At 40.7% G+C, this 26,177-nt stretch overlaps 1 protein-coding gene across 2 annotated transcripts in view; it reads right to left on the bottom strand.

Annotated features, from left to right (window-relative positions):
• The window catches only part of STON2 (stonin 2), a 75,191-nt gene that overhangs the window by 48,838 nt on the left and 176 nt on the right, over positions 1–26,177 (bottom strand). The window contains exons 1-4 of one of the 2 annotated variants that reach the window (XM_069018021.1): positions 25,292–25,345; positions 9,496–9,704; positions 8,811–9,065; positions 2,393–2,590 (exon numbers count right to left, since the gene is read on the bottom strand). In XM_069018021.1, the coding sequence (XP_068874122.1) occupies positions 2,393–2,590; positions 8,811–9,065; positions 9,496–9,583 (541 nt within the window). In that variant the 5' untranslated portion in view covers positions 9,584–9,704; positions 25,292–25,345. Of the gene's footprint in view, positions 1–2,392; positions 2,591–8,810; positions 9,066–9,495; positions 9,705–25,291; positions 25,346–26,177 lie in introns of those variants that run through there. The other variant, XM_069018020.1, reaches the window with a different exon arrangement.

The raw sequence follows: 26,177 nt of genomic DNA on the forward strand, positions 1-26,177 counted from the left end.
TTTCCCACTTGAAACAGTATTAAACCCAGACTATTTTATAGACCTGATTCTGCACCATCACAAAGTAGATCAAACATTGATTACTTATTTTCATAGGGTTTTTCAGCAATGAAATTAGTCTGATTTTTTTTCCCTTCAGCAAGCTTGGCCCTGGAATCAGCATCCTGGCTAGCAGTCAAGGTGACTTAATCATCACACAGAGAACGAGGATTCCTCTCTTTGCCTTCATGGCAAAAATACATGCCATTTCATTGCCTTGATGGAGCCTTCAAACTTCACTACAGACTGAGGCAGCCAGTCTTCTGAGGGGAGAAATGCAAATCAAATGCTTGAATCAAGTCAGGTTTAAAGAACTGAATTTCTGGAGAGGGGCAGAGAGGAAGGAGAGAAGAAATTGATCACACATTTTTTGTCCACTGTGATGGTGGGATGATGGTGGACTGAACAACAGAAAAGCAGCAAGAACTGTACAACAATTCCATGGCCACTGGGTCCTCAGCTCCCCACCTCCACAAACCTTCCTCATGCCAGCAGCCAGCTCAGCGAGTGGGCTGTAAGGCATGCCAGGAACAGGACAAACATGCACTTTGTTCATGCTGCCCTTTTGCAAACTCCACACCTGGTGATAGGAAGACTCAATGTACTATTTCATACTTCGAGTACCAGTACCTCTAAGGTACTGGAAGTGTATCTTATGTTTTAGGTATCTTACGTTTTAACTAATAGCACAGCCTTGCTTGTATCTTACCTACTTTTTTACTTTAAAAAATTTTAAGGTGACTGGAATGTGTTTTTGTACTCATCTTGCTAATAAATATGTCAGTTTGTGACTGACTGAGAAAGAACTGGTAAGAAGGTTGCACACAAAGCTTTTACTGAAGTACCAACTTCACTTTGGGCCATATATAGGACATAAAGTCCCATATGTGTGCCAGGCATATACAGCAGCCCTTTTGTCTTTGACTTTCCTATATGATGCAGAGTTACATATGGACTGGGCATCCCTTATTTCCTTCGCTCAGATGGAGACAGCCCCAGTGACAGCAGCCTATAACAAATCAACAAAACAGAAACATCCAGCACATACTATGTCTTGCCTATTCTACCTTCCTACCAGAAAGTGGTTTCCAAACACAGAGGTACAGAGAAGCAGAGTGTTCTAAAATAAAAAGGGTCACACAGATTTGTGGTAACTTCATTGCTTGAAAAAAAGAAATAGCTCCACTTATCCGAAGTAACTACTACTTCTCCAAAAATCCTTTGCCTAAAGTACTGAGCCAGCACCTACCATGTTGCTGTTTATAAACTTGTCCAGAAGTCTAACCCAGCTTCACTGAACCACCAAATAATACTCTTTGCAGGTGTTACATGTATATGTTTCTTATGGAAGGGAGATATGACTTCAGCAAGGCTTAGGAAGCCCATTCTCACAAAACAGATCTTATTTCCAACATATTTTTACATTCAACACCTGAGAGAAAACACATTAAATATCACCCAGGTCTGAGCTATCAAGACACTAGGGAATCAATTTTCATCACCAAACTGGCTAGCTACTGACCTTCCTCAGCTTGGGTTGAACAGCTTCCAACATACCGCAGGTGCTTCCTCCTGGAGCTGTGTATTAACTTTCTGTGTCCTGACATGTCAGCTTTTTTTATGCACTGTGAAAGTCAGCTTTGTCATTCAGGAGTTTCCATTCTCCATGGCATGACTGGCACCACTCTGCTTTATTTCTCCTGCTTCAGAGATTACCCAGAGTACAACTGAGGAACAAAGAGCTACAATGCCATGTAACATGCCTTTCCACAATCAGGATTGTACCTGAATAGAGCCCTACAAGGTCACATATAAGATCCTTAAATGTTTAAAATCTGCTAGTGAACCATCCTCCGTCATGTCTTACACTCTCTCTGCATTACCGTTCAGTAAGAGCGCAAAGCACAATGCAAAGAACGCATCCAGCAAACTGGATCTGTGTCTTGGCACTCACTGAAACAGAGAGGGCCATGCAGAGCTGGGCCTGCCTCAGCTCAATACAGTGTTAAGAAAATTTCTGCATGGAAATTCAGGAAAGGCATCCAGCTTCTCCCACAACATACTAGTTCCCAGATCAGCTTAAGCTGATGTGGCACGTGAAAACCAGAAATGCTCCAAGTCTATCAACAGGTACATAGTTGCATTTGGCTCTAACTTCAGGAGCCTGCACATGTCAGGCATGTGTAAAATCCAAGTGTGATTTTTTTGGAATTGGAGTAGAACAAAATGTTCGTCTGCCTAATCCTTGAGTTTGTTCTGATTTGGATCCATTCCCTGAATGGCTCCATTCTGAACAGTGAGTTTGAGTAGCATCAAAAGGATCGAGATGGAAGCTTGAAGGCTTCCCTCTTACCAGCTGAATCTGCTGCAGATGTTCTACCACTGGTCAAGTCCTCGGTATTAAGTGACTGCAGGTCTGTGTAGGAGGGGGCAATGCTTGGGCTGCTGGTGTCCTCTGAGTTGGTTGTCCAGCTGCTCTCTGAGGCACGGGCTTGCCTCTCAGAAGAGTTGGAAGAAGGGGAAGTCCAGCTGGGTGCTTTTGATGCAGACACTGATTGCAGAAAACAGGTATTGGTTAGAGACATACAGGGCAATCTACCCAAAGATCACAACTATTCCAAAGACATGCTAGATCAGTGTACTGAGGCTCTGTAAATATAAATTCCAACATCCACAGCAACACAATATTTTGTAACAAACACAGAGCAACTTAACCAGTGCCTGGGACTGTTAACCTCCTGCAGTACTCAGCATACTGCTGGTAGCCATATGCTTTCCTGTTGCTCAAGTATTGGAGAAGCTGTGACTTTTCAGAACAAAATTTCATGTTTCTGACACTGCTGACAAGACCTGAACATGTCTGTTGAGAAACACAGAGAAGTTTTTACAGTACCACTGATTTTTTTAAAGTGGTTTTATTATATTTAATTAAGCATTCCCTATCTGTGACACCCACTCAAATGCTGTCATCAACTCAGGAATGCTCCACATGGAGGGGTAGCGTAAAAACAACCTGAAATTGACCTATTGATGTGCACTACAAATGGCTTTTGTTTCTGAACATGCAGAATGGAGAGTCCCAATCTGAATATACTACATAACACTTCTGCTCAGTGTAGACCAAAAATCCTGTTCTACTCATTTGCCAGACTTGCATGTCAAACAGTTAAGTCCTGCCTAACCATCACCTCAAGTTCAGAACACAGTCCTACACATCCACTGCTGTGAGTCTGTATTGTGTACTCTTTCTATTGCATACTCTTTGCCCACAACATCACATGAATGGTAGGAACAATGGATGACTCTAGTGAGGAAATAATACTAATCAAAAGAAAGTTATGGTTAAAGAGTCTTCCTGAACTACGGAAAACTGTACAGGTAGAGACTAGTTCTAATTTAATATCAGCATAATAGCTATTTTCTAAGTTAGTACCTCTATATTTAGCTGTTAAACCAACAGAGATCCTCACGCACCCCAAATCTTGCAGTTACTGAACAACTGCTGACACAGAGATTCTCTTCTCAGCATGTAATAAATAAACAGCCCTTACTAGGTTGACAGATATTTTGGGAAAAAAGAAAAATTAATGTTAAAGAAGATTTATCTCTCTCCATCCAAGTGATGTGATGGGGCACTGCCTCATTATGGAAACCTTGTTGTGAGCACAGATGGAATATCCTAACAGTGCTCTCTGCCTTGCCTCTTGAGAAGTGTGAATTTATTTTGTATCTCTGCACTGATAGCCTCAGGTAAGCAGGCACTGGTATTTTTATATGTGTACAGCTGTGAGCCTACATACTGAGAGGCTTCTGAGTAGAGTCATCCCTAAGGATGAGGAGCTGAAAGTCAGATCTGTCTCCTTATTGCAGAGGTTGACAGCTGTTGTGTTAGACACACAACCAAAGCCCACCCCTCCTCCCTCCAGGAACTGCGCACTGTTGTGCTCGATGCCTGTAGAGAAAGGATGATGAACGTGTGATTATAATGTCAGTCCCTCTCCCAGTCCTTTTGTTAAACATGGCATGAGGCACCTGAAAAGCCATCCTTAAAATGTCACCTGAAATTGCTTTGGCAGACAGCACCTTATTTGGACGTAGACGACAAGCTGAAAAACTGAGCTCTGTATGTGGATCACTAACAAGAGCCAAGTTTATTTTAAAGTGTGCTTTATATCCTAGAAACTGTGGAATTATTTTATTAAAAAAAGATCTTAGATTTGCAGCATTTTTTTGTTTTAAGTCAGTCACAGCAATATGAAAAACAGGCTAATTTAGAAACATGTAAGATATAATAACTCATATACTGCCAACTAGTTTTGTGCTTTCCAAAACCAATTTTTATCTAATATGGTGACTGACTGGACTAGTGTTGCCAAATACTTCTATTTAAGGGCAAATTAATTTTATTCCAGGTAAATTGGGCCATCTTGAACGAATAGAATAGTTTGGTTTTTTTCTAAAAAGAGTCTTGTACTTTGGGAAATCAAAACCACAGACAGCTTTTTCTGCAACAGGTGTTCTTTAAATTCTTACTACAGTCAACTTCTACCTGTGACTGTTCTAGGTTCCCCAAAACTAACCCTTGAAACTAGCAAAAGTGCATTTTCCCCTATGCTGAGCCAAAAGGCTATTTAGCAATCTCAAAAAGCAAGACAAGCAAAAGTAAACATCGACACATGTTTAAGATCTCTCTTCAGATGCTTCTGCTCCTGCTTTTCAGATTCCTGGAAGTACTGCAGCCAAATTCCTACATGAGGCAGGGCTTTTTTGTAAAAATTTTGAATTTAGTCTCTAATGCCAATAGCTGGAGAGTCACAGCCTTTCTGTTGCAGGAATTTCTCAGAAGTCTGTTTGTGTTGAAAGACCAGTGCCAAAACTATCCCTAAAATACAAATTCTGTAGCATGTGTTAGATACTGAAAATCAACTCATTGTTTCCCAAACCAAAAAATGTTTCCTTCAACATGCATTTTACTTTTCTTGACATGTTTGTTCTTAAAACAATGGATTGGTTTTTAATATGCAGATTTACCTTGAAGCATTAATTCCTCTTTCGTGTTTTGAGGACCTGTTCCTTGATCCCTACACTGTATTACAATAAACCATGTTGGTGTAATTTCCTTTCTTATTACATAGGACTTCAAATTTTTCTGATTTTAGGATAGCATCACAGTTTCTAGTGACAGGTGTAGTTTCCGGCTGCAGATCTTGTGTTGCAAATATTGCCCACTTTCAGAGAGAACAGCACAAAGTAGTTAAGCTCAGATATGCTGTTCGATAGCCTCTCAAGAGACATGGTAGGAGTCCAAGTTATTTGAGCCATTTAAAACCAGACAAAGCTCTTGGGAAGTAGTGAGACTGGCTGTGTGTGTAGGATGGATGATGTAACAGATCTTGCCTTAGTCTAATTTTGGTGCTTTGCTGAATACCTCATTGAATTGAAGAGTGCAGCTAACACTGACAGAATATGAGACTGTGAGCCGGAGGCCCATTGTGTAACAAATGCAAATGTTTTGTCACCCGCTGGCTGTGATCATTTACAGATTGTGTAGTGTTCATGACAGGAGCATTTCGGTCAGCCTAAAAATCTCATTTTTCACTTTGGCAGCAACAGTCTGACTAGGCTGATAATAACCATAACAAAAATCAAATTTCTTCTTTTCCCAGCAAAAGGAAAACAGATAAGAGCTCACCACAATACATCATTTCTGTGACTAAATATTTCTGTAGCCTCACTCAAGAGTTTTTGCTGCTCAAGGAGAAATCCACATGATTTGGCAGCTGTCAGTTAACTATACATAAAGCCCAAATGCAGAAATATTTTGAAACAAACATTGTGCTTAGCATTTACTCTGCCTGAACCTGGTAGAAGGAAGGGTTTACAAGAACATCCTAAATAAAGATAGTTCTCTCTGTGAGGCTTACTATGGGTGCTTTTCATTTCTGTACCTCAGATTTTGACCTTTCTTCTCATCTTCCATATTCTTTGCCTGTTTGTTCAGCCCTGTTTCTTGCCATCAATCCCCCTGATCTCTGCTCCCCCAGTAATGTCTTCATTTTTCCCAAAACAACAAGGGTCCAGCATTAGCCTTGGTTTTCTTTCAAATGTATTTCCTATAGGATAACCACTACATTCTAGCTGTCTTTACATTGCTATTTTTTTAGACTCTGAGCACTTTGGGAAGTATGCTAAAAACAAATATTTGTTTTTGGGGAAACCTGCACCAAAATACTGTAGCCCTAATGTCAGAGTAAGACAGCATCTCTCTCTCCTAGGACCCATCCTCTTTGCTCTCACGGCACTCTGGAAATCCCACTTTCCAAGCCCTTTTCAAAATGTGTTTCCAGGCAGCCTGGCCACCAGCCTGGGTAATTATCTAGTCAGCTGAGCAGCTGCTCAAGCAGGGACAGACAGACAGACGATTTCCCAACAGCGCTGGAGCCCTGACAGGAACGCGACCGGAGGTGCTGAGCCTCCAGGACGTTGCTCTTCACAGCTGCCTGCACAGGAAGCAGATTTCAAATGTGTCCATCCTTCTCACACCAATCCTTCTGTTTGTACTCGGCCTTTATACTCTTCCCCCCCCACCACCGCCCCAGTCTGGGTATTGGCTATTGTTCTTATGCAGAACGTTTGCTACTGGAAATGAATAATTGCTGTCACCACGGGCTTTCCACTGAGTGTGTCAGCGTACACAACGTCTCCAGCTTTGCTGCCGCCCACAGAAAAAAATCGTGATCTGCACAATAATGGAGAATAACTAGGCTGAAGTTTACCCTACCTCTTGCTGTCAAATGTCCCTCAAAGCAAACGGCCAGAAACAAAGAGCTGTCATTTCTTCTTCCCTTTAGAGGCTGTCAGCTGCACTGGTCTGGCCATTTATCATACAGGGTCCAGAATAAGAGTGGGACCAGCTCATAAGCAAGCATTTTAAAATATCCTTAGGAAACACCTCCTTAGGATTCCTATATAGTTCATAGAATAATAGCTTCCCATGCAAGAATTACATGGAGTACATCCTGGTCTGACTGCTAGGGGAACAACCCTCCTCCCTGAATCTCAGTCAGATGCCAAAGTTAGCGTGTAACTATCCTCCCTCAGTGACATGGATCACACAGGACAAGCCTCTACAGGGGCACAAATGAGTGTCTTCTTCAAAACTGCAATGCTTTAGGAAAGTCTATTCTACTCTCCTCATCTCAATATCCTAGACCTCTGCCTACAGACTAGTATCCCCTGTGACTGAAAACACACACCAAGAGGCAGTGCTTTTGCTAAGCACATACCTTAACACTGGGCCACATCCCTCTACGGGTAGGACATCAAGTAATATACCATAAAATTCATTTTATGGAAGTCTCTTATGATTAGCTTTATTAAGGTTGAGCAAAGATTTTTATTTTTCATTTAAGAAGGTGCATTTACGAGTTTTTCAGTTAACAAGGATATAACAACATTAGGAAGGAAATACCAAGTCAGAGCAACCAATATCCCCATTTGAAAAAAGTATGTGGCTGTATGAGTAAGCATAAGGATCACATAGCCATTAAACTAGAGAGAGAGGTAGAGCACCTTAGTTTTACATACTTACACTTCATGGGTGCTCTTCCTTCTCTCCACATCACAAGGATCAACAAGTATTTACAACTAAGAACCAACAAATAAATATAAACATAACAAAATCAGAGAAATGTCTTGTAGCCTGAAGATTCTCCTACTTCTGTACAAAGGTCTAACCACTATCTCAAAAGGACTAGTCTGTAGGACCCATCAAAAGAGCAGATGGAAAACCAGATGGGGTTTACCCAAAACCCTATCTAAAGTTGACAATCCAAGTTTTCTGACAGAAGTATTATTCACGTTACAAGGAATAGCTGAAGGACTCAGTGAGCAGAGGAAAGCTATAACTCTTTAAACTGTTTTAATAATTAGCAGTTATAAAGTGGAATTAATAAGAGATAATCTCAATGTAAACATGAAAAAGTAAACTATTATTTTCTTGGGCAATTACTCCACAACCTCCTGCAAGGAAGGACAGAAGTCTGTTCATGCAGAAAAGCAAGAAGCTCTTATAGACACATCAGTAAGTGTAAGCTGATGAGGCTAGCCAGAGGATTTGCATGCATGTTTAAAGTATGTCAGAAAGAACTGCTACATTTGAAGAAAAGTGTATGCAGTGCTGGAATTAAGGTAAACTTCTGTTGTCTTTGGAATTCTGCAGCTGCTAAATCATAGCATCAAAAGACAGCAGAAAGTACCAATGAGCACGAGCACAACAGTTATTGGTATCAATAAGCTTCTGGCAAAAAACATATGGGAACTATGAGCAGGTGAAGACTATGATCACAGAGGTGATCACCATTCTTTCAGCTCCAGATTACAGAGGCAAATATGGCTCAGACTTTTTTGATGGCTGTTCATACCTCTATATAAGAAATGTCACTACTGAAAACACTTCTATGCTCTTTCCCCATGAATGCATTTTGGCAATCTCCAAGACCTAGTCAAGACACAGGTAGAATGAATCACAGAAGGCTTTAATTTTCTTTACAAAAAGAAAATATTTCTTGTTCAATCTAGTGTGAGCCCTTTTTGAAACTCTGATAACATTAATTGGGTTAAAATAGTACAAACAGTACAGTACAAACAGTACAGTACAAACTACTCAAAGTACAACTTTGAGAAGCCAAAGAGCAAGACAAAAATCCTGTATGCTCTCATTGTACTTTGTTATCTTACTGGAGCAGACCTTTTCATTGCTTTTGCCTCACCTGTTTGGGGGTGGGTTGATGAAGCACTGGTCCATGGTGCTTCTTCAAACTGAACCCAAGCACTGATGGACGATGACAGATCAGTGCTTGGACACACATGGTTACCAAGCACAGCAGAATCCACCTTGGGTTGGTCAGGTGCCTCTTCCAGCTCTGTGCGGAAAAGGTCTTGAAATTCTCCATTTGCATTGTGGTTCTCTTCTGAGGATGTGTCTGAGGAATGAAAACATTTCACTGGAGGATCCCCAGCGCTACCTAAAATACAGACAACATAGAAAGATTTATAGGATTGACCATTATTTCATTGCTTTTTATTGAAACATCTAAAGTTTGCCATTAAATGTAGGAAATTTTCCTTCACCTAATGCAGTTTTTCATTAACACTGGGCAGTCTTGCACTTGATTATAACAGGTGAGATTTCCTCCATGGTTGGTTGGATACTGTCTTCCATTTTGAAGGACAGATCCAAAACCTGCAGTAGATCTACATTACATCACATGAGGAGGGTAATTTGCCTTTTTGACCCAAATTCTCCTATTCCATAGGGGTAGCAGGAGATAATTCAATCTCTGCACAAACTGCTTCCATGTAGAAGGCAAGCTCTCTAATGATAGATATATGACAGTAGTTGGTCTAAATCAAGCAAAGAAAGTCTCAAGTTTCAAAGAAAATCACAAAGCTTACCTCGTGGGTTAACAGGGAGGAGCAGCTCGTCAGGGAAGGACACCCACTCAGACTGGTGGGAGGCAATGACACTTGTCAGAGATGTCATATTTGCAGCAGGTCACTCATCTTCACTTGGGGATTGTAAGGAGGAGGCAGCCGAATGGGAGAGGTACGGTGAAGATGAGCCAGTAGAGAGAAACACCTCCTCTGCACTTTCTTTTCAAATGCTGTTAAGACAAGAAAGAAGATGATGTCTTTTTAGAAAATGAAATGGGAGAAACTACTGCCACTGTTTTTTATAATGTAGAATGTTAAAGCAGTTTATGTACCACAGTCACAGTACTGTCAAACCACTATTGCCTTTGAGACAGGAATGGCACCCATGTCTAGGGGAGGGCTACACTTGAGCAACTCCTTCCTATAAAGCAACTGAGGGTCTCCAAACATCTTCATGTTAAAACAGTCCAGCACCAAAACCAGTACTTTAGTCCTTACTCAAGGGGCCATGCCTTTCATAATCCCAGCAAGAGCAGATGAGGAGATTCTCCCAGGTTTAGCAAATTTTGATTATGATGCAACTTAACCCCTTCTCCAAGCTCTCAACATGTCTTTGCCCACCTTGCTGCTTACAATGTCTAATCCCTCTCCAGAGCAAGCAATAAACTGTATGTTTCATTATCAAAAACATTTACGTAGCTGGTTCTGGAATGAGGATGAGTGGCCAATGACTGTTACCATGGTCTGCGTATAGAGAGATGCCTTCTCATCAAGCTGCACTTTCAACTCTGCTGCTTGACTGGAATTTCACATTTTAATTTTAAAAACCACCTTAGACCTTGTCTGGAGTTAAGCATGATTTTGCTGTAGGTCAGCAAATGTTTTCACAGATGTGGCAACTGAATTTAGTAGGGCCTCCAATGGTATGCACCCCACAAAGATCTGGGAATCTGCTAAATGGAATGGAGCACTGCCAGGTGCTCTGGTTGTTCGCTAGTAACTGGCAGGGTCAGGTCCAGGCAGAGAAATTCTCTCTGACAGGCACCCATGACCACCTCAGATTTGCAAACCACTTCAAAACTCTCAGAAGGCTCCTCCTAGGGAAGTATGCTAATTCTGTCCCCAATTTTCTCAAGCATTGAAGCTCTTGTTGCCATGGTACTGAAGTACTTGAAAATACTGAAGCTCACACACTTGACTATTTGAAAGTGCTTTAAGCAGCATTTCTTGGCCTCCTGTCTGTCACCTAACTAAAGGGCTTTTCAGGGTGAAACTTCACGTTAGTGTACAAGAACAGATACCTCACCAAGACTTCTCTTCACCCTGTATTAACAACAATTGGGCCTAAAAAGCAGACGTATTTAAATGCATTCAATCTTTAAGTATTTTCTGAAGGAGGCAGATCATCAAATAGCTTCCAATATGATTATTCTACTCAGGGCCACAAGGTCATTTGTCTGCTGAAGGCAGATCAGCAATCCAGAAAGGGCTGAAAACTTCAAAAGTTTGGAAGTCACAAGCCTGCCTGACAACTAGAGAGAATTCATGTTCAGTGTCTGAAGATTAATCTTTTTGAGCAGAATTGAATGCAAAATGTACAATTTCCTGCAAACACAAAAAAAGATTCTTGGAGATAATCCTGATAGTTAAGTGCAATCTGCCACAAGACTGATTCCCTAGCCACAGACTTTCCAGAGCCTATGGCCCCCTGACAAGTCACCCTGCATATTTTTCCCTTGTTACACAACCAATTCCCTCCTGCAGGAGGAACAGCAGCGCTTGAGCCCTTTTTCCTCCACTGCCATGGCAGGACGCCGGTCTCCATGCAGTGTGGGCAGGTACATTTGCCTGCCTTGCACAACTTATCTTTTGGATACTGTTAATAGAAACTACAGAGCTAAACATAGAGGCAAGCTAAGAAAAAAAAAAAAAAAAATCAGATGTTTAGGGTCACTTGGATGCCATATGAGGGAAGGAGAGGATGACCTTGGCATCTTGTTTTCCTCATGTGACCAATTAAGCTATTTGTTTTGGGCTTGTTTAAATATCTGTAACTAAGTTTTCTTTCCCCAGACAACTGGATACTGACCTGCCCTTTCTCCTGGAAAAGTCCTGACAGAAGCACAAAGTGGCAGGAAATGAAAAAAGAAAACAGTTTAGCTTGCTCTTGATGCACAGAGACTGCAGTAGAGCTCATTTTTTATTATTATATTTTTTTAATTTCAAGGGGAAAAAAGATATGAAAGGAGGCAAGAAAATGGACTGTTTCAGGTGTGCAGATATATGGGAGAATTATACCACTATTTTAAGATGGATTTCCTCTAGAACCCTACTGCCCTGTGACAACCGTAATTCTTAAAATCCATTTACTACCAGAGATAAAAACTACCACTTCAAAATGGACAGTGAGGACTATAAGCCCAGAAAAGCATCAGAATACTGTGCATTGAAGGTTATACAACTTCCCCATGACTGGAATTTTCTAGAGATTTCCCAGTTTGGTAAATGAAAGAGACTGTGTTGACTTATCAGGGTTATCACACCTGCAGCCTGAAAGAGAGGAAAGGCAGTCTGAGCAGCTAATAACTTCAAAGATATTCAGAATAGAGGCATTTTGAGGATGCATATGTTAGGTTTAAAAAAAAAAAGAAAACTATAGACTTTTGTGTTCTTTCAAAGCCTCAATCCCTCCCCTTGACCTAAATGCCTGTACAGAATTATGAATCATGTATAGTTAATACCTGTGCAGACTGTGTGGAAAAAATACTTCATCCACAAATTATTTTTCACCTCTCATTCCCTCTCCAAAATCCTCCTTAGAGAAAGACCTAAGCCCATCCCACTGTGAACCAATGAGCCTCAGCCAGCACAATACCAGTGCCACTGTGCATTCAGTTAACACAACGATGCTGCCATTTGCAGAACTACTACAGAGGTAAATACCTCCAGAAGAACCATTTGAATTGTGGATAAACCTGGATCCTCTCCGTAGCAAAGCAGTCAGCACCACTATTTAAACACTGCAGCAAGTACTCTGCAAGTGAATTTCAGAGTGCTCCTTCCTGTTCTTCAGACTTCTCAAACATCTCTGGCTATTCGTAGAGGAATGAATTTTGGAGCCTACAAGGACTAAGAACAAATAAATCCTTTAAACTCCAAGTGAGCTACAATTAAAGCAAAAGTTCATGCTGCACAGCCCAAACAAGAGCAGATGGAAACATATTTCTTGGAGCAAGATATTACCAGGCCAGATCAGCATTATTTCTCTCTACATGAACAGGATTGTTTACATTGTTACTTCTGGATTTGTGCAATTATGTGCACTAAGCTTTTGGTGCTGAATTGGTTTAAAAAAAAAAGCAAGCTAATTTATCAGATTTTTGGTAAAAAATTGTGAATCAGAAGTTTGCTTGTTTATTTGATACTATCACACAGTAAATACAAGGTAAAGCAGATGTTATACCTGCTCACCCCAATGATTCTTACCATCAATTCCAAGGCAGTGACTTGACCATGAGGCAAAAAAAGTCCTCTAAGAAGCTGAAATTTCTGCTTCAGGTGTCCCTTTTTCACATTACAGTTTCACCGTGGTGCATGTAAATCTGACTGACAAGTAGGTGACAGTTATTTCATTTTCCAAAAGGTAGAGATCATAGAGCTGGAAAAAAACTCCTTGTCTCTTTAGTCCTCCTAGTGTTTTGATAAACCCCATTACAAAAGTACTTTTTAAAACTGATGAAGGTTCATTCTAAAATGACAAAACTACTTTTGTAGCTAGAAGCCTCTCATTTCAAAACAATGTAAATTCAGTCTACAGCCAGTCCTTCTTGTGACATGATTACCCATCTGTCCTTTTGTACAAGTCCCCTCTAGCAACAGATGAAAAGGGGTATCATTGTCCCTCTCCCTTTATCTTGGTACATCAAAAACATGTATTTGAGAAAGACACATAATTATCCTGTGCCAGAAGTGTGACACCCAGCACCTTGTACAATGACCCCTCACTTTACACACTATGGGAGTACAAACACCAACAGTAGTAATGTTGATATGGAGAAATGCTTGTGGCTTTTACTGAGGTTTAGAAGTATCAGAAGTATCTGTAATAGATTTCAGAAGTATCTGTAATTGCATGATGTTTTTGTAACATTCCGTTCAAAGTATTTAATTACTCATGTGCTTGGACAGTAAACTCGAACACTGTTTCTCAGTAGATTTCAACTCTCCTTAGAAGAAACAGCTCAGCACAATTAATATTTTTAAGCACTAAGGGTCATTTCTCCAATTGCTTCAAGTTACATCCATATGATGCAGGCTGGAGTCGGCTTTCTGATCACTACCCAGAGTTACTAGGTTACAGTTATATGGGAAAACAGGAAAAAAAAATCAGAATAAGAATACTGAGAATGAAATTCAGTTGTTTGCTTTCTTGTTTTCCAAATGCAGTATCAATAGCAAGCTTGTGCTAAGTGTATAGACTCTAAATATATTGCCTTACATGGCAACACTATTGAAAAAAAAATCCTGTAATCCATACAGCAATACTGTTTCTCTTGCTTATACATTCCCTTACAATCCCAGGAACTGAAACATTAACTGGTTACAGTAGTTTGCATTTGGTTTTGTAGGAGACCATTAAGGGAAAACAACTAGACAAGCTGCTAAATTCCACACAGCAGAGAAAAGAAACTACACCAAAGGGACAGTAAGGAAAGGAAAGACTCTGACCAGGGCTTTTCTTGTAACAATCAAGCTTCTCTCCCACCAGGAAAGCCTCAAGGAAAAATAAGTAATTTTATCTTGACCATGTGTTTGGCAAACCTGTACAGATGAAACAATTCTAGTAGCATGAATTGAGGAATGACTGCTGCCTTGGGCAAATTTCCAAGTGAGAAAGAGCTCATGGCTCTTCCTCTCGGCTTGGCCTGTAACAAACACTGACCATCAGCACATCATGATCTGAATAATAAACAAACTCCAAATTGGAACTCTGTTCTTGAGCATCAAAACCAAGTCCCAAGTACTTCAAGGTGTAACCGCATAAACAAAACACAGTGCTAAACAACAGGAAAAAACCAAAACAATGAACTTGAGAAACCCAGTGAAACAAAGGAACTGGACTTGGATATCATTCTTACTGATAAAAATAGTTTTACCAACCTCTGCCTAAATGCCTGAGATAAGATTACCTTATGAATGACCTAGATGATGACAGGAATAAAATCATATCTGGTTGAGTATTGTATTTTTAATATTGACAATATTTTCTCCATGTATACAGCCCCACCAGCTTGTAAATTGCCCTGATCAAGTCTCTGGTAAAACTCTGTTTTAGATCTCAGACCAGTTTTACCTACTCTGCTATATGCTTTTATATGAGTTCAGATGTAGCTTAAGAAGTTCAGTCACTATCTGGTGCATGTAACACACAAAAGCTCTCAATATGAAAGGAAGAATTAGGGCCCCAATGGAGGCAAATGGACATGCCTTATGAAACTCCTGTAGCCTCTCTGGAAGAAAGGATGGCTTTTCCCATTATGGATTATACCAAAGTGAATAGTAACAAGAGTCTTGACAGTGCTGTGTCTGCAGAGCCTGGGCAAATCCACCTTGTCCCATTACAAGGTAGGTCATTACTACTGTCTCCTGGTGATTTTAGACAGAGATGGAGTGGGGCAGAGTGTGGCACTAAAGGTGACATCTGGCACACTGAATGACAGAAGAGCAGATTGGGGGTCTTCCTGAGCCCAGGGCCCAGTGCAGCCACACTAATGACCATTCCCAATTAGTCCAACAGCTATGAAGTGATCTGCCTAAATCCACACTGCAAGTCCATGGCAGAAGCAGCGTTAAAGCTGAGGTGACCTGGAATGACCTTATTTTCTCCAGCACAACCAGCACACATAAAGCCATATGCCACAAACACACATCCCAGCTTTCCTGGAAGCTCACATTTCAGTGACAGTAAGAGAGGAGAGTCTGTACAGGATGCAGTGGTAAGAAAGTCATAAGCATCTCCCTCAGGAATATTTGCGTCAAGGCTAACATCTGAAAGGTCAACAGCTGCTGTTTTCTCTACACCAAAATCTATCTGCCACAGAAGCTCCTCTGTTTTCCACAGAGAGAGAGAAGACATGTAAGATGCCCTCCTGCAGGCAATACCAGCAAATTTAGGCAGTTCAGAAGGCAATAATATCTCTCCTTCTGTCAAGGCCATGCCTCAGAAATACTTCATGAATTCTGGATGCCTCATAATGAGAGACAGGGATTCAAAGACTGATGCTGGAGAAAAATTGTACAACCTCCTCTATTACTTGTACTTCTAAAAACTTGAGAAATGTAGAAAGACACTGTAGAAGACCAGCAGTGCAAAACAGAATAGGAATTTTTAATTTTTTAAAAAAAGTTATTTTTATGATTTCAAGTAATATACAGCAGGCAAAAACCAAGGGAGGATGTGAGACAAAATGTTTGACAGTGATTGTTCACATCACCAGTCACATCAGGAAAACAGAAGTTCTGCATTTCAGGACTTTCAATATAGCTCACTCTGGGTACATGATTCCTTCAAAGTGTAACCGAAGCCTCCAGGCATGTAACTGCATGGGAACTTGAAGGACAACTTCCCAAACTGCCAACCTTTCAACTCAAACTAGAATCTGAGGCAACAATTAGTCAAATGCTTCTCTTACCAGATAGAGCAACAGTGCAATAAAACTAGACTGAGACAAGATTACAGGAAAGAGGCAATGTGTCAATTTGTTTAGCAGAACATTTGCATCTCTAAAATCTGGCACTTTTATTCCCCCAGGCAGTATTGTACAAACAGAAGAAAAAATAGAAGAAAAACCACTAATTTCAGGTTTTTCTTCCCAAAGACTAGAATAGCTCAGATCAGGTTTTACTTTGTTCAGCAAAATTCTGTTGGTAGTAACAGTAGGCAACAGGAAATCTAAATGCAGTAAGGGAGGAGAGGTTGCTAACATTCCCTTAGGTGAGGGTGGGTACATGCTCCTTACTACTCTTCCTTGTTTTCTCAAGGCCTCCACAGGGCAGGAGTCAAAAGCAGCATCCTGATCCCAGACTTCCACACCTGCCCACTGCACGTGTCACAGATTTTTCTCTGCTTCAGGATGGTGAATTTGCAGTAGACACAACTATTGTACAACACAATACTATAAAACTGATGCTCCCATCCACAGTATGTGGATGGAACTGGGTTTAAAAATTGATTTATTCTTTCAAACCTCAAAAAGTTTACATACAAGGAATGTGTTTCAAAAGAAAATTCCCACTGAGCAACGTGGTTTGAACATCTGATATTGATGCTTTTGTATATTCTTATTTAAATTCTGCACAGACAAGCTACCCAGATGTATTCCATTTACCAAACCCTCCAAAAGTTCCTGTACTTTATTTGCTGTTGTGATGATTATCCAAGTAGTTTTCTGAAGTTATCTCACTATTGCAAAAGGCATAATGTTCTACAATTAATCACTCTAGAACCAACTATGCCATCACAGCCTGACATCACTCAAGACAGCCATCAAGAAGTAAACACAGATAATAAAATGCTATCTATCTGTCCTTCTTTTATACTGAGACTAACGACAAAAGAAACAGGGAAGTGAGTGATCACAAGTTTACTGGAATATCATGCTGGATGATAAACACTCTTTTAGAAAACACACAACCTGGCTTGTGTGAAATGCCATCCTGTTCTGACAGATATTAACTTTCCAGCACTGCTTATATGCATTGCAACAAATTACTGCATTTCAAGTATTCACTGTACAACTCAAAAACTGATCCTGCTTCCGTCAGTAAAAGGAGAGCCAGCAGAATTACCCCTGTGCCTCAAGTTTCAACTGCACAAATGAAACGAGGGCTTTATTTTCTGATTACAAATAAGTTACATGCTAGAAGATGAGTGACAACATCTTCACTGAAGATGGTGGGTATATGTGTTTGCCATCAATCAGTATCAGTTAAACTCTCATTTTGACTAAGAAAGCTAGGGGAAGAGGAAAAAAAAAACCAAACCAAAAAAAATCCAAGAAAGAAAGAAGTCAAGCCCTCAAACACTAGCCACATTCAAGACAAGAGAGGGACTGAATTCTGTAGACAGAGATGCTTCACTGGAGGCTGTATGCCTACACAGAGGATGGGCATTGATCTGTCTGAGCTGTGAGTACACACAGAACAGGAGAACAGATTCAGAGTGAGAGAAAAACACAGAATCCAACTGCGAAAGCATCAGGAAGACAAGGACTATTGAGGAAGTGATGCAGCCCTGAATGAAAGCAAAGAAGTTTTCCTGTGCTGAATGTTGGCTCCAAAGGGGGATTAGGAACACTGAATGAAAAAGTCATCTTCTGTTCAAACCTTCTCTGTATTTCCATATAGCTAACAACTATTTACATGCAAATAATTTCTGTGTAATTGTACTTCTATGTGACATCTTTTGTAACTTCTAATCTGTATCAGCATCACCCTTCCAAGGAAAAGAATTAAACAGGGATTTTTGTTATAAAGGAGATCCTTCTTGATTGTTATAGATAAAGGCAACATTAAAATGTGAAATTGTCTCCCAGTTTAAGGAAACCCTGCTTGATTATTTAAAGCCAGGCAAAGTTCTGGAAGAGATGTCACAGGGAACAACCTTGCCCTAGCAGAAAATTCTTTCAATGATCCAACCAGTCTTTCCTCATTTCCAGTGTCTGAAGAGTCAAATGCAACTTAATGTGATGCCAGGACACTGCAGCCCTTCAGGGCAACCCATAAACATCATGTTTGTTGTCACTCTCTATTTTAGACAGCCTAAATATAGGCCCATTAGACTTGATGTTTCTATTCCTTTAGCATGGCTACTCCTGTTTCAAGAGAATGAAAAACAACTCTAGAAAAAAAATGCTTGTGCAAAGATTGAATTTAAAGGTATCCAGTATTTTATGGAACATTGCCAAAAATATATCTGAAGTAGAAACAAAGTTCTTGACAAGTCATATTCATACACAGTACAAAAGAATATGTTTGCAATGGTACTGTCTAATGCATTTGTGTCCAATTGTATTTGTTTAGTTGTCAAAACATAAGAATGCATGGTATACTAGCATGATGAAGAACAAAGGGTATGAGAAAATCCTTCATTTTTTCTTGTTTGGTTTTATTGAGGTTTTGGGTTGTTTAGTTTTTACTAACACACACGAATAAGTGGTACTCTATGGTAGTACCCCGATGGTAGTGCCTGTGAGACAGCAGGCAACCTCGTGCACTCCAACAGAAGAATTATTGTCAAAGTAAACTGTCAGAACTGGAATAGCAGGGAACAGTGCATGCTGGGTGCATGACAGAGCTGTGCAGACACCCTAGGGAAGGACCTTGGAGACCAAACCCTTTGCTGGGGAAGCTTCTGCAGTGGCACCTTCTTGTATGCCTGGCTTGAGCCAGTGGGACACAAGTGCTGTAGGTGTGTGTACATGCACAGGTTACACAGAACCAAAAGTAAGACCACTATTTATAGGTGCATGGAAAAAAATCTCCAGTTTCCACACAGACATAGGAATGTGATTCAATCTTTTGAAATTCCACGCTTTGAGGATACAGAATAATTTAGTTGGAGACACCAAATCAATACTCAGAAAAAAAAGAAAGAAAGAAGAAATGAAAAGAGAAAGGGACAAGAGAAAGGGAGAAGCAGATAAATGTACAGCAAGACACTTCCCTGTTCTTTCCTGCGCAAAAATTTAATGCTTCAGTTTCAAATAGATGACTTATTTTATCATTTCATCATAGAATCAAAATGTTAAAGCTTGAAAAGGACCTTCAATCATCTAGTTCCAACGCCCTGCCATGTGCAGGGACACCTTATCCAACCTTGAACACTGCCAGGGTTGGAGCATCCACAACTTCCCTGGGCAACCTGTTCCAGTGTCTCAACATCCTTCCAGTGCAGAATTTCCTCCTAATGTCTAATCTAAATTTCCCGTCTTTCAGTTTGCACCCACTACTCCTTGTCTTATCACGACAGTTCCTAATGAAGAGGAAATCACGTAAAGTTTAACTGCAGCAGGCGAGCAGCCATTCTATATAGTTAGAACTGTGCTCTCCTACATTATGCATGTGGAAACTTAAGAGAGTACGATGAGAGTCCCATGGTACGACAAGTGAAGTCATGAACATATTCCAGCTCTCAGCTGGGCTTGGGTAATGCAGTATCCCAAATTTTTAGACAAGAATTTAATTCACGTTCCATTTCTGAGTGCTGTCAGATTTCTGTAACTTTCTTCTTTCTGGTTAATGAATGACCTCTTCTGTGTTATGCAAGTGCTTTAGTAGAGCAACTGTGTAAAAAAACCCAACAAAACATAAAATCAGAAGCCACTAAAGAAATCCCAAGGCTCCCTTTCCATCCAAGCCACCACAAGTTTAAGGTTTATTGTTGCCTTGAAAACTCTAGAGTGTAGTCAGGAAAACAAAGAAAAAAGTTATGAAGACTTCACTCACTTCACTGAACAAGACAATTTAAAGCACTGTAGATGGATGCTGGGCACTCAGGTCATACCAGCAAGGCCTTTCTCCATTAAAAGGTTTGGAATCTGGATACCCTGCCTGTGCAACCCCTCCTAGGTAAGACTCCCAGCAGTGCAGTGTGTTTGACAGCATGGCTGCTTTCTGAACCTGCTCTGGAAATGGAAACAATGTGGTCGGGTCACCCCACCTCCCACCCAGCCTTACGCAGCCCAAAGGGACCATGGTCATTCTGTTCCTCAGCCCACAGTATGTCTCAGTAGCACAGCAGCATGATTTGTGGAAATGCCAGTTCATGGCAATGCTACTGCAGTGTTACTGCTCTCTTGCCTGCTGAGAGGCTGAATCCAGCTAACCTTCGGCAAAGGCTGCCATATCCAGTGGACAAGTTTTGGTAGTGGGATGCAGACAAGTAGATTTTAAAATATTTGAGGTATTTACTTCCTCTTTCATAAAGGCACAGGCCCACAAAGGGATAGGGACACTCTGTTACCAAGACTCACTGTGTCAGAGTTGTAAATTTGACACATAATTCACACAGACATAAAAGCATGTTAGAAACTATTAAAAATTAGCAGAATAAGAAGAACTTCACTTTTTTTTTTCAAGACAAACTTCTTGAAAAGAAAGGATTATCCCTTGAAAGTTACTGTCTGTTTCAGTGTCACTGAAGAGCTAATGTAGCTGTTTGGAGCTGTGGCTCCCAAAGATCTGTGGCTACCCTCAGTCAGCCTTAGCTCCAAGTACATTCATATCAATAGCCTGGATTGGATACAGGGAGAATCTACAAGCTTTTCTGGGAAAAAAAGGGTGAATGCTGGTGTCAAATTCTGAGCCCACATGCAGTGTGGTGAACTAATACAGCAGCCTCCATTCAGAGAGACTGGACAATTAAACTGCAGAGGTCAGAGATGTGTTATTTAGGAGAGACCACATCTGCCAAATCTATTCTATCTCAGTTTTATCCTCTTCACTGACATTTGAGATTCTGGCTGTGAATGCCCCCAAAGTAATCCATGCACCTATCAACTGAGATCTCATTCCTTATGCTAACTGATGTACTGTATATTGCATGCACCTGATGTTTTCACCATGTATAATTTTTATACATAGAATATAAGTTTTAGCCAGGTAAATACTTGAACTGTGGTGAACTTGAAACAACCTAGCAAGGACCAGAGAGAAAGGAGAATTTCTGCTGAAAAGTTTCTGTCCTTAAGAACAGCTGGCAACTAAACAGCCACTAATCATTAAACTTCCTAGACCAAATTCTTCCCTACAGCTATTCAATTGAAACTGCTCTATTAGAAAACAAACTGGCCTTGTGCTGTGGAGCTTGACCAGCTCTAGTTTCAGTTCTGCAGCTAGTAATACTTTTTCTCTTCAAAAATGCTTAGTAGAGGTTTTTTCATGCACTTCCATCACCCACACAACCACAAAACCACCACGAAGTTCTGTGAAATAGTACCTTCTGTTCACCAGAGGCCCCTGATTCAGATGGCAAAATTACTGTATCGTATAGCCACCCCCTAATTCAAAAATAAATTGCAGATAATTCTTTCATTTAATTTCACAGCTGGCAAACCCAAGAGCACACAGAGAGAATTGGTTTTTGTAAATATTCATGTCTATAAATGCCAACTAAAACTTGGCCTAAAGGAGCATAATGAATCAAGAAACCGCTCAGCAAAAAGACATCCTTTCTCTCTAGCTCACCAGGCAGGTCTGCTGCCCTTGGACCAGGAGCTCCACTTTGAATCTCAGCTCTGGAGCACACTGTCTGCTCTTTGAATATCAGGAGAGTTTTGAACTACTAGAGCACCTCTGTAGGATCCTGAAGCACACTGGTCAGTTCTGCCCTCTGTTTCAAACTGAAGGAATTGTACTGAGACATTTAGTTCAGTTACCTTAATAAAGCAAGATGAATCACACCTCATTTAACTCCAGACACCCAGCCAGACATCTGAGATAGTCACCTGATGCTCTGTTTATAGTCAATAGCAGGAACAGAACACCTCCAGAGGATCCTTCACCTGATCTATTTTCAAGTGAGGTGAATCCCCCTCCAAGGAGATTATAGTAACTAACTTGGACCTGTATGTCTTTTTCATACCTAGTCTTACACATATTTTTAGACATTTCACTACAGCTGACTGACAAGCCTTAGTATCACTGCTGAGAAATATTTTCAATATTTTGGGAAATACTTCCTGTCAAAAAAGCACCTACTGAAGGCATTTTGGGATTGATGAGAGCAAAAGCTCTTCAATTTTATGGCTTCCCTTCAGAAACTGTATCTCTACAGAACTGATGTATAAGAAAGCTATACATTTCAGTAACCTACTTCTTTTAAGATTATTACCTATTAAAGAAAGCACTATTTGTTTCTGTGTTTATCTAAGCAACACATTGTCCTAGCATTGATGTCTCCTCTTAACTCTTTTAGCATTTTGCTATGATATTTTTTTTTTCTGTCAATATATACTAATGATTATGCTAAATTTAAAAATGGGTTGTCAAGTTGGTCAAGAGACTGTATCCTAAGTTTACCCTAATAAGCAGCATAAAACCTTACCAGTAGGAACAGAGTGGTGGAGTGAAATACTTAGCATTAAGGGTACAGCTCTCACACTACATTTTTAATGGGTTTTACTTATAATTATCTCCAAAATGGAGTAGACTGAATTTGCATTAGCACTTGGAGTACATTAAATGAGCTCTTCCTTCTGCTCAGTTTTATCCCAAACAAAATCAGTTTATGTGCTCCGAGATGTACATTGAACTGCAGAAATGCAGGTGGATCAGGACATTCATTTTAAAAGTGCATTCCTGCCCTAAATAATGTGCTCATGTATTTACATCCATAGTTTTTCCAGAAGAGAAGAGAATCCTGGAACATTGATGTGTGTCCCCTGGTGTTTCCATGGGACTGTTTTTTCAATTTTTTGAATCACAATTTCTGAAATTTTACCCCCCTTTCAGTTTTAAAAAAAACAGGACATTCCACACCGTTCTACTTATTTGCATATTTAGAAAACAGTGAAAATTGATGGCAGAAGTCAATAGGGGATACATAATCCCTACCTGGAAAGCAGTCTTACCCATATAGACACCTGTGGATGGATTTCTGGCCCTGTTTAAGGTCCTGGCAAACCTTTCACCACCTACAAGTAGCAAAGATGTAATCCCTAGGGTTTCCAGATGTATGAGCTGAGTTGTATAGCTTCTAATTTCCTAGGACTCAAATTCTTGTGGTCATAATTACAGCTATAGTTTTGAAGACGACACATGCTCATACCCAACACATACAAAGACAGGCATTCCTTCCTTGAGGTTAACCACTTGTGAAGTTATTACATCCATTAGCAGAATTTACAATTCCGTAAGAAAACATCTGTCATGTTAGACGCCAAAGAAACCTACTAAGGCATCTGAGGACAAAATAATCTGGTTTTGCAGTTGAGTATTTTGTCTTTTTTTTTGTAATGCAACTAATAGTTCAGACAAATTTGCCAAGAATTGCCTTTTGAAGGTCGTCCTTTCCTAGCTGACCTGCAGAATGAGTTTAAGTGATTTTCTTAGATAAACACAACTTTTAGATGGCCAAGATTATGTTAGACTGCCACCACCACATGAATCCTTAGATTCTATAGCTTAGTTCCTAATGATCTTTTTAATTTTCCAGCTTTCAAAGAGAAAGCTGATGGTATTGCAAAGACGGCCTTTAACAGGACTTCAACAATTCAAAACTGATTCTGTTAGCTTACTGCACAAAGCCTCAGTGCAATACCTAAGTTAAAAGCTGCATGAAGAAAGGGTACTACCAGGAGCCAAGTGTCAGAGCAGGAGAATCCACAAGCCATGACCTTATAGCTGATGCCACCTTGGAAACTGTCTCACTGACTGGAAAAGGCACTGCTTCGGGGGCAACAGAAGCCTTGCAGAGCAAAACATCTTGAGAGGTTTGTAACACACGTATAGATACAATTTCTCATCTTTACTTGCTGATGCCAGACTTGAGACAGCTGAAAATTATGGACTCTATAAACACGATGTATTTAGCCCACTCACAATATGGTTTTAACCCACTCACAGTCTGGGTTTCTCAACCAGGGAACTGTACCAGCTACTAGTTCTTAACAAGATAGCTGGCAAGGCAGCACAAACAAGGACTTGAGATGGGGAGTTGGCCAGTACTGAGATGTAGCTGTTATCTTTTTACCTTGCATCCCTTAGACTGTAATCTAAACCAACCACACAGAGTATTAATTATGCCACTCATGTAGTGAGGGATACAAGGAACTCAAATTAAGGAAAGCTCTGCAGTTAAAGACCAAGGTATGCTATTCTGTTCTTAATGATAATAAAGGACACAAATTATAAGACAGTACAACCAGTCAGAACTGATATAGCATGTGAGAGAGAAAAAGTCTGACCCTTTTCTCTTACTGAAAAGTTTAATGGTCATGCTCCTGATGACATCGATATTTCAAAAATAATTTAAAAGCCACAACTATAAAAGAGCAGAGATCACTAAAGTTGTCAGCTGTATTCCTATATATAAGGAAACCTGTATGTTAGATCTGCCAGGGAGTTACTGCTACGTGCTATGTACTTTAAAGCTAAATATGAATATAATGAAAAACCTTTAATAGTATACAGAAAAGGTTGAAGATTTACCTGAAAAAAAGCATGGCATAACAAAGTAATTCACTGTAAACACTGCTGTAAATTATAATCAATCAAATCTGAAAATTCTTGGAGAAGAGAGAACCTACCCATTAGGAAACTAAGTATTTAGGAAAGTCCAGTGCATTGCATAACCCCGCATAATTAATCTCATACAGATGGGGGAAATAGCTCTTCAAGCTTTTTGGTGATAACACAAACTTTATTAAAACAAACCTGTTTATCTGGACAATATTAAGGCAAAGTCCAAATCTCACTTGTCTGTATAATGCGAGGTATGTTTTGATCACCTTGGCAGAGAAAAAACTAAATCAAAGTCACATGCCAGAATTAGCGAACACAAGCATTTTCCAAGCAACCTGTAGGCTGAAGTTTACTTGCCCAGACTAGTAAGTTTGCAAAATTTCACAGAAGACAAGAATGATTCATATCTGATTCACAGGTAAAGAAATGCCAACGTTTGCCAAATTTTTGCAATTTGGCAATACTTGACAATACTAAAAGTGCCCTCAAACCAATACTGCAATATTATCCTAAGGATATTTCCCAGCAAAAGGCGCAACTAAAGTACGAGAAGACGTGAGTTGCAAAGCATCACCTGATCTAGTCAAGCAGTCGAGCATTTTTAAACTTTTGTGTCTCTGGAAACCCGAAGTCTCAAAAAGATTAAACCATGGGAAAGAAAAAATGCAGAAAGTTGAGGCTGATTCCAACCAATTAATCCACAAAACTATTAACAAAAATCAATACAGAAAAATGAAGCTGCAGTGCAGAAAGAATGCTTAACGCATGAACTAAACAAATAGGGAGAGAAAAGGCTGCCTGGTCGTACGTCAACACAAAACTCCACTTTGCATGGAAATATGTAATTTGAGCTTTTTTAACCTACAATTTACATAGCGTATTGAAACGTGACAACAGAAGGAAGAGCGAGCGATTTTTGTTTGCCTTGCAATATCTTAACCGCAGAAAAACGTTTCAAAGGCAGCACAGTTCAGCGGACCCAAGCAAGAAAAAAATCCAAACCGTGAGTAATTGCACAGAGCAGCTGAGGGGTAGGTGGATACAAGCAGCTTTCCCGTGCTGCTGCTAATGAGCGTTAACCCTTCCGCAGCCGCAGAGCCCCGACCCGCTCGCACGGGCACAGCCGCACATCCCCGAGCGGTGCTGGGCTGCCCGGCACCAGCAGCCTGCGCGGAGAACGGCCCTGAGGGAGGCTGCGAGCACCGAGGGGCACAGGTCCACACTCGCTACAGACAGTCGCGGCGGGAGCAGTGCCACGACCCCGGGCGGGTAAAGGGCTGGAGCGCGGAGGGGAACCCCGGTTCCGCCAGGGCGCGCAGCCGCGGGCGGCCCCGCTCCGCAGGTATCGAGGGGCAGGCGGCGGCCCCAGCTCCGCCAGCAGGGCCACCTGCCTTCGCTTTAGGCTTCCTCGGCTCCAGTTTCCGATGTGCTCCGCCCGCGCCAGCGCTGCCCGCCAGCCC

The sequence above is a fragment of the Aphelocoma coerulescens genome, chromosome 5 (genome assembly GCF_041296385.1).
Source record: "Aphelocoma coerulescens isolate FSJ_1873_10779 chromosome 5, UR_Acoe_1.0, whole genome shotgun sequence".
NCBI classification, from domain to species: Eukaryota; Metazoa; Chordata; class Aves; order Passeriformes; family Corvidae; genus Aphelocoma; species Aphelocoma coerulescens.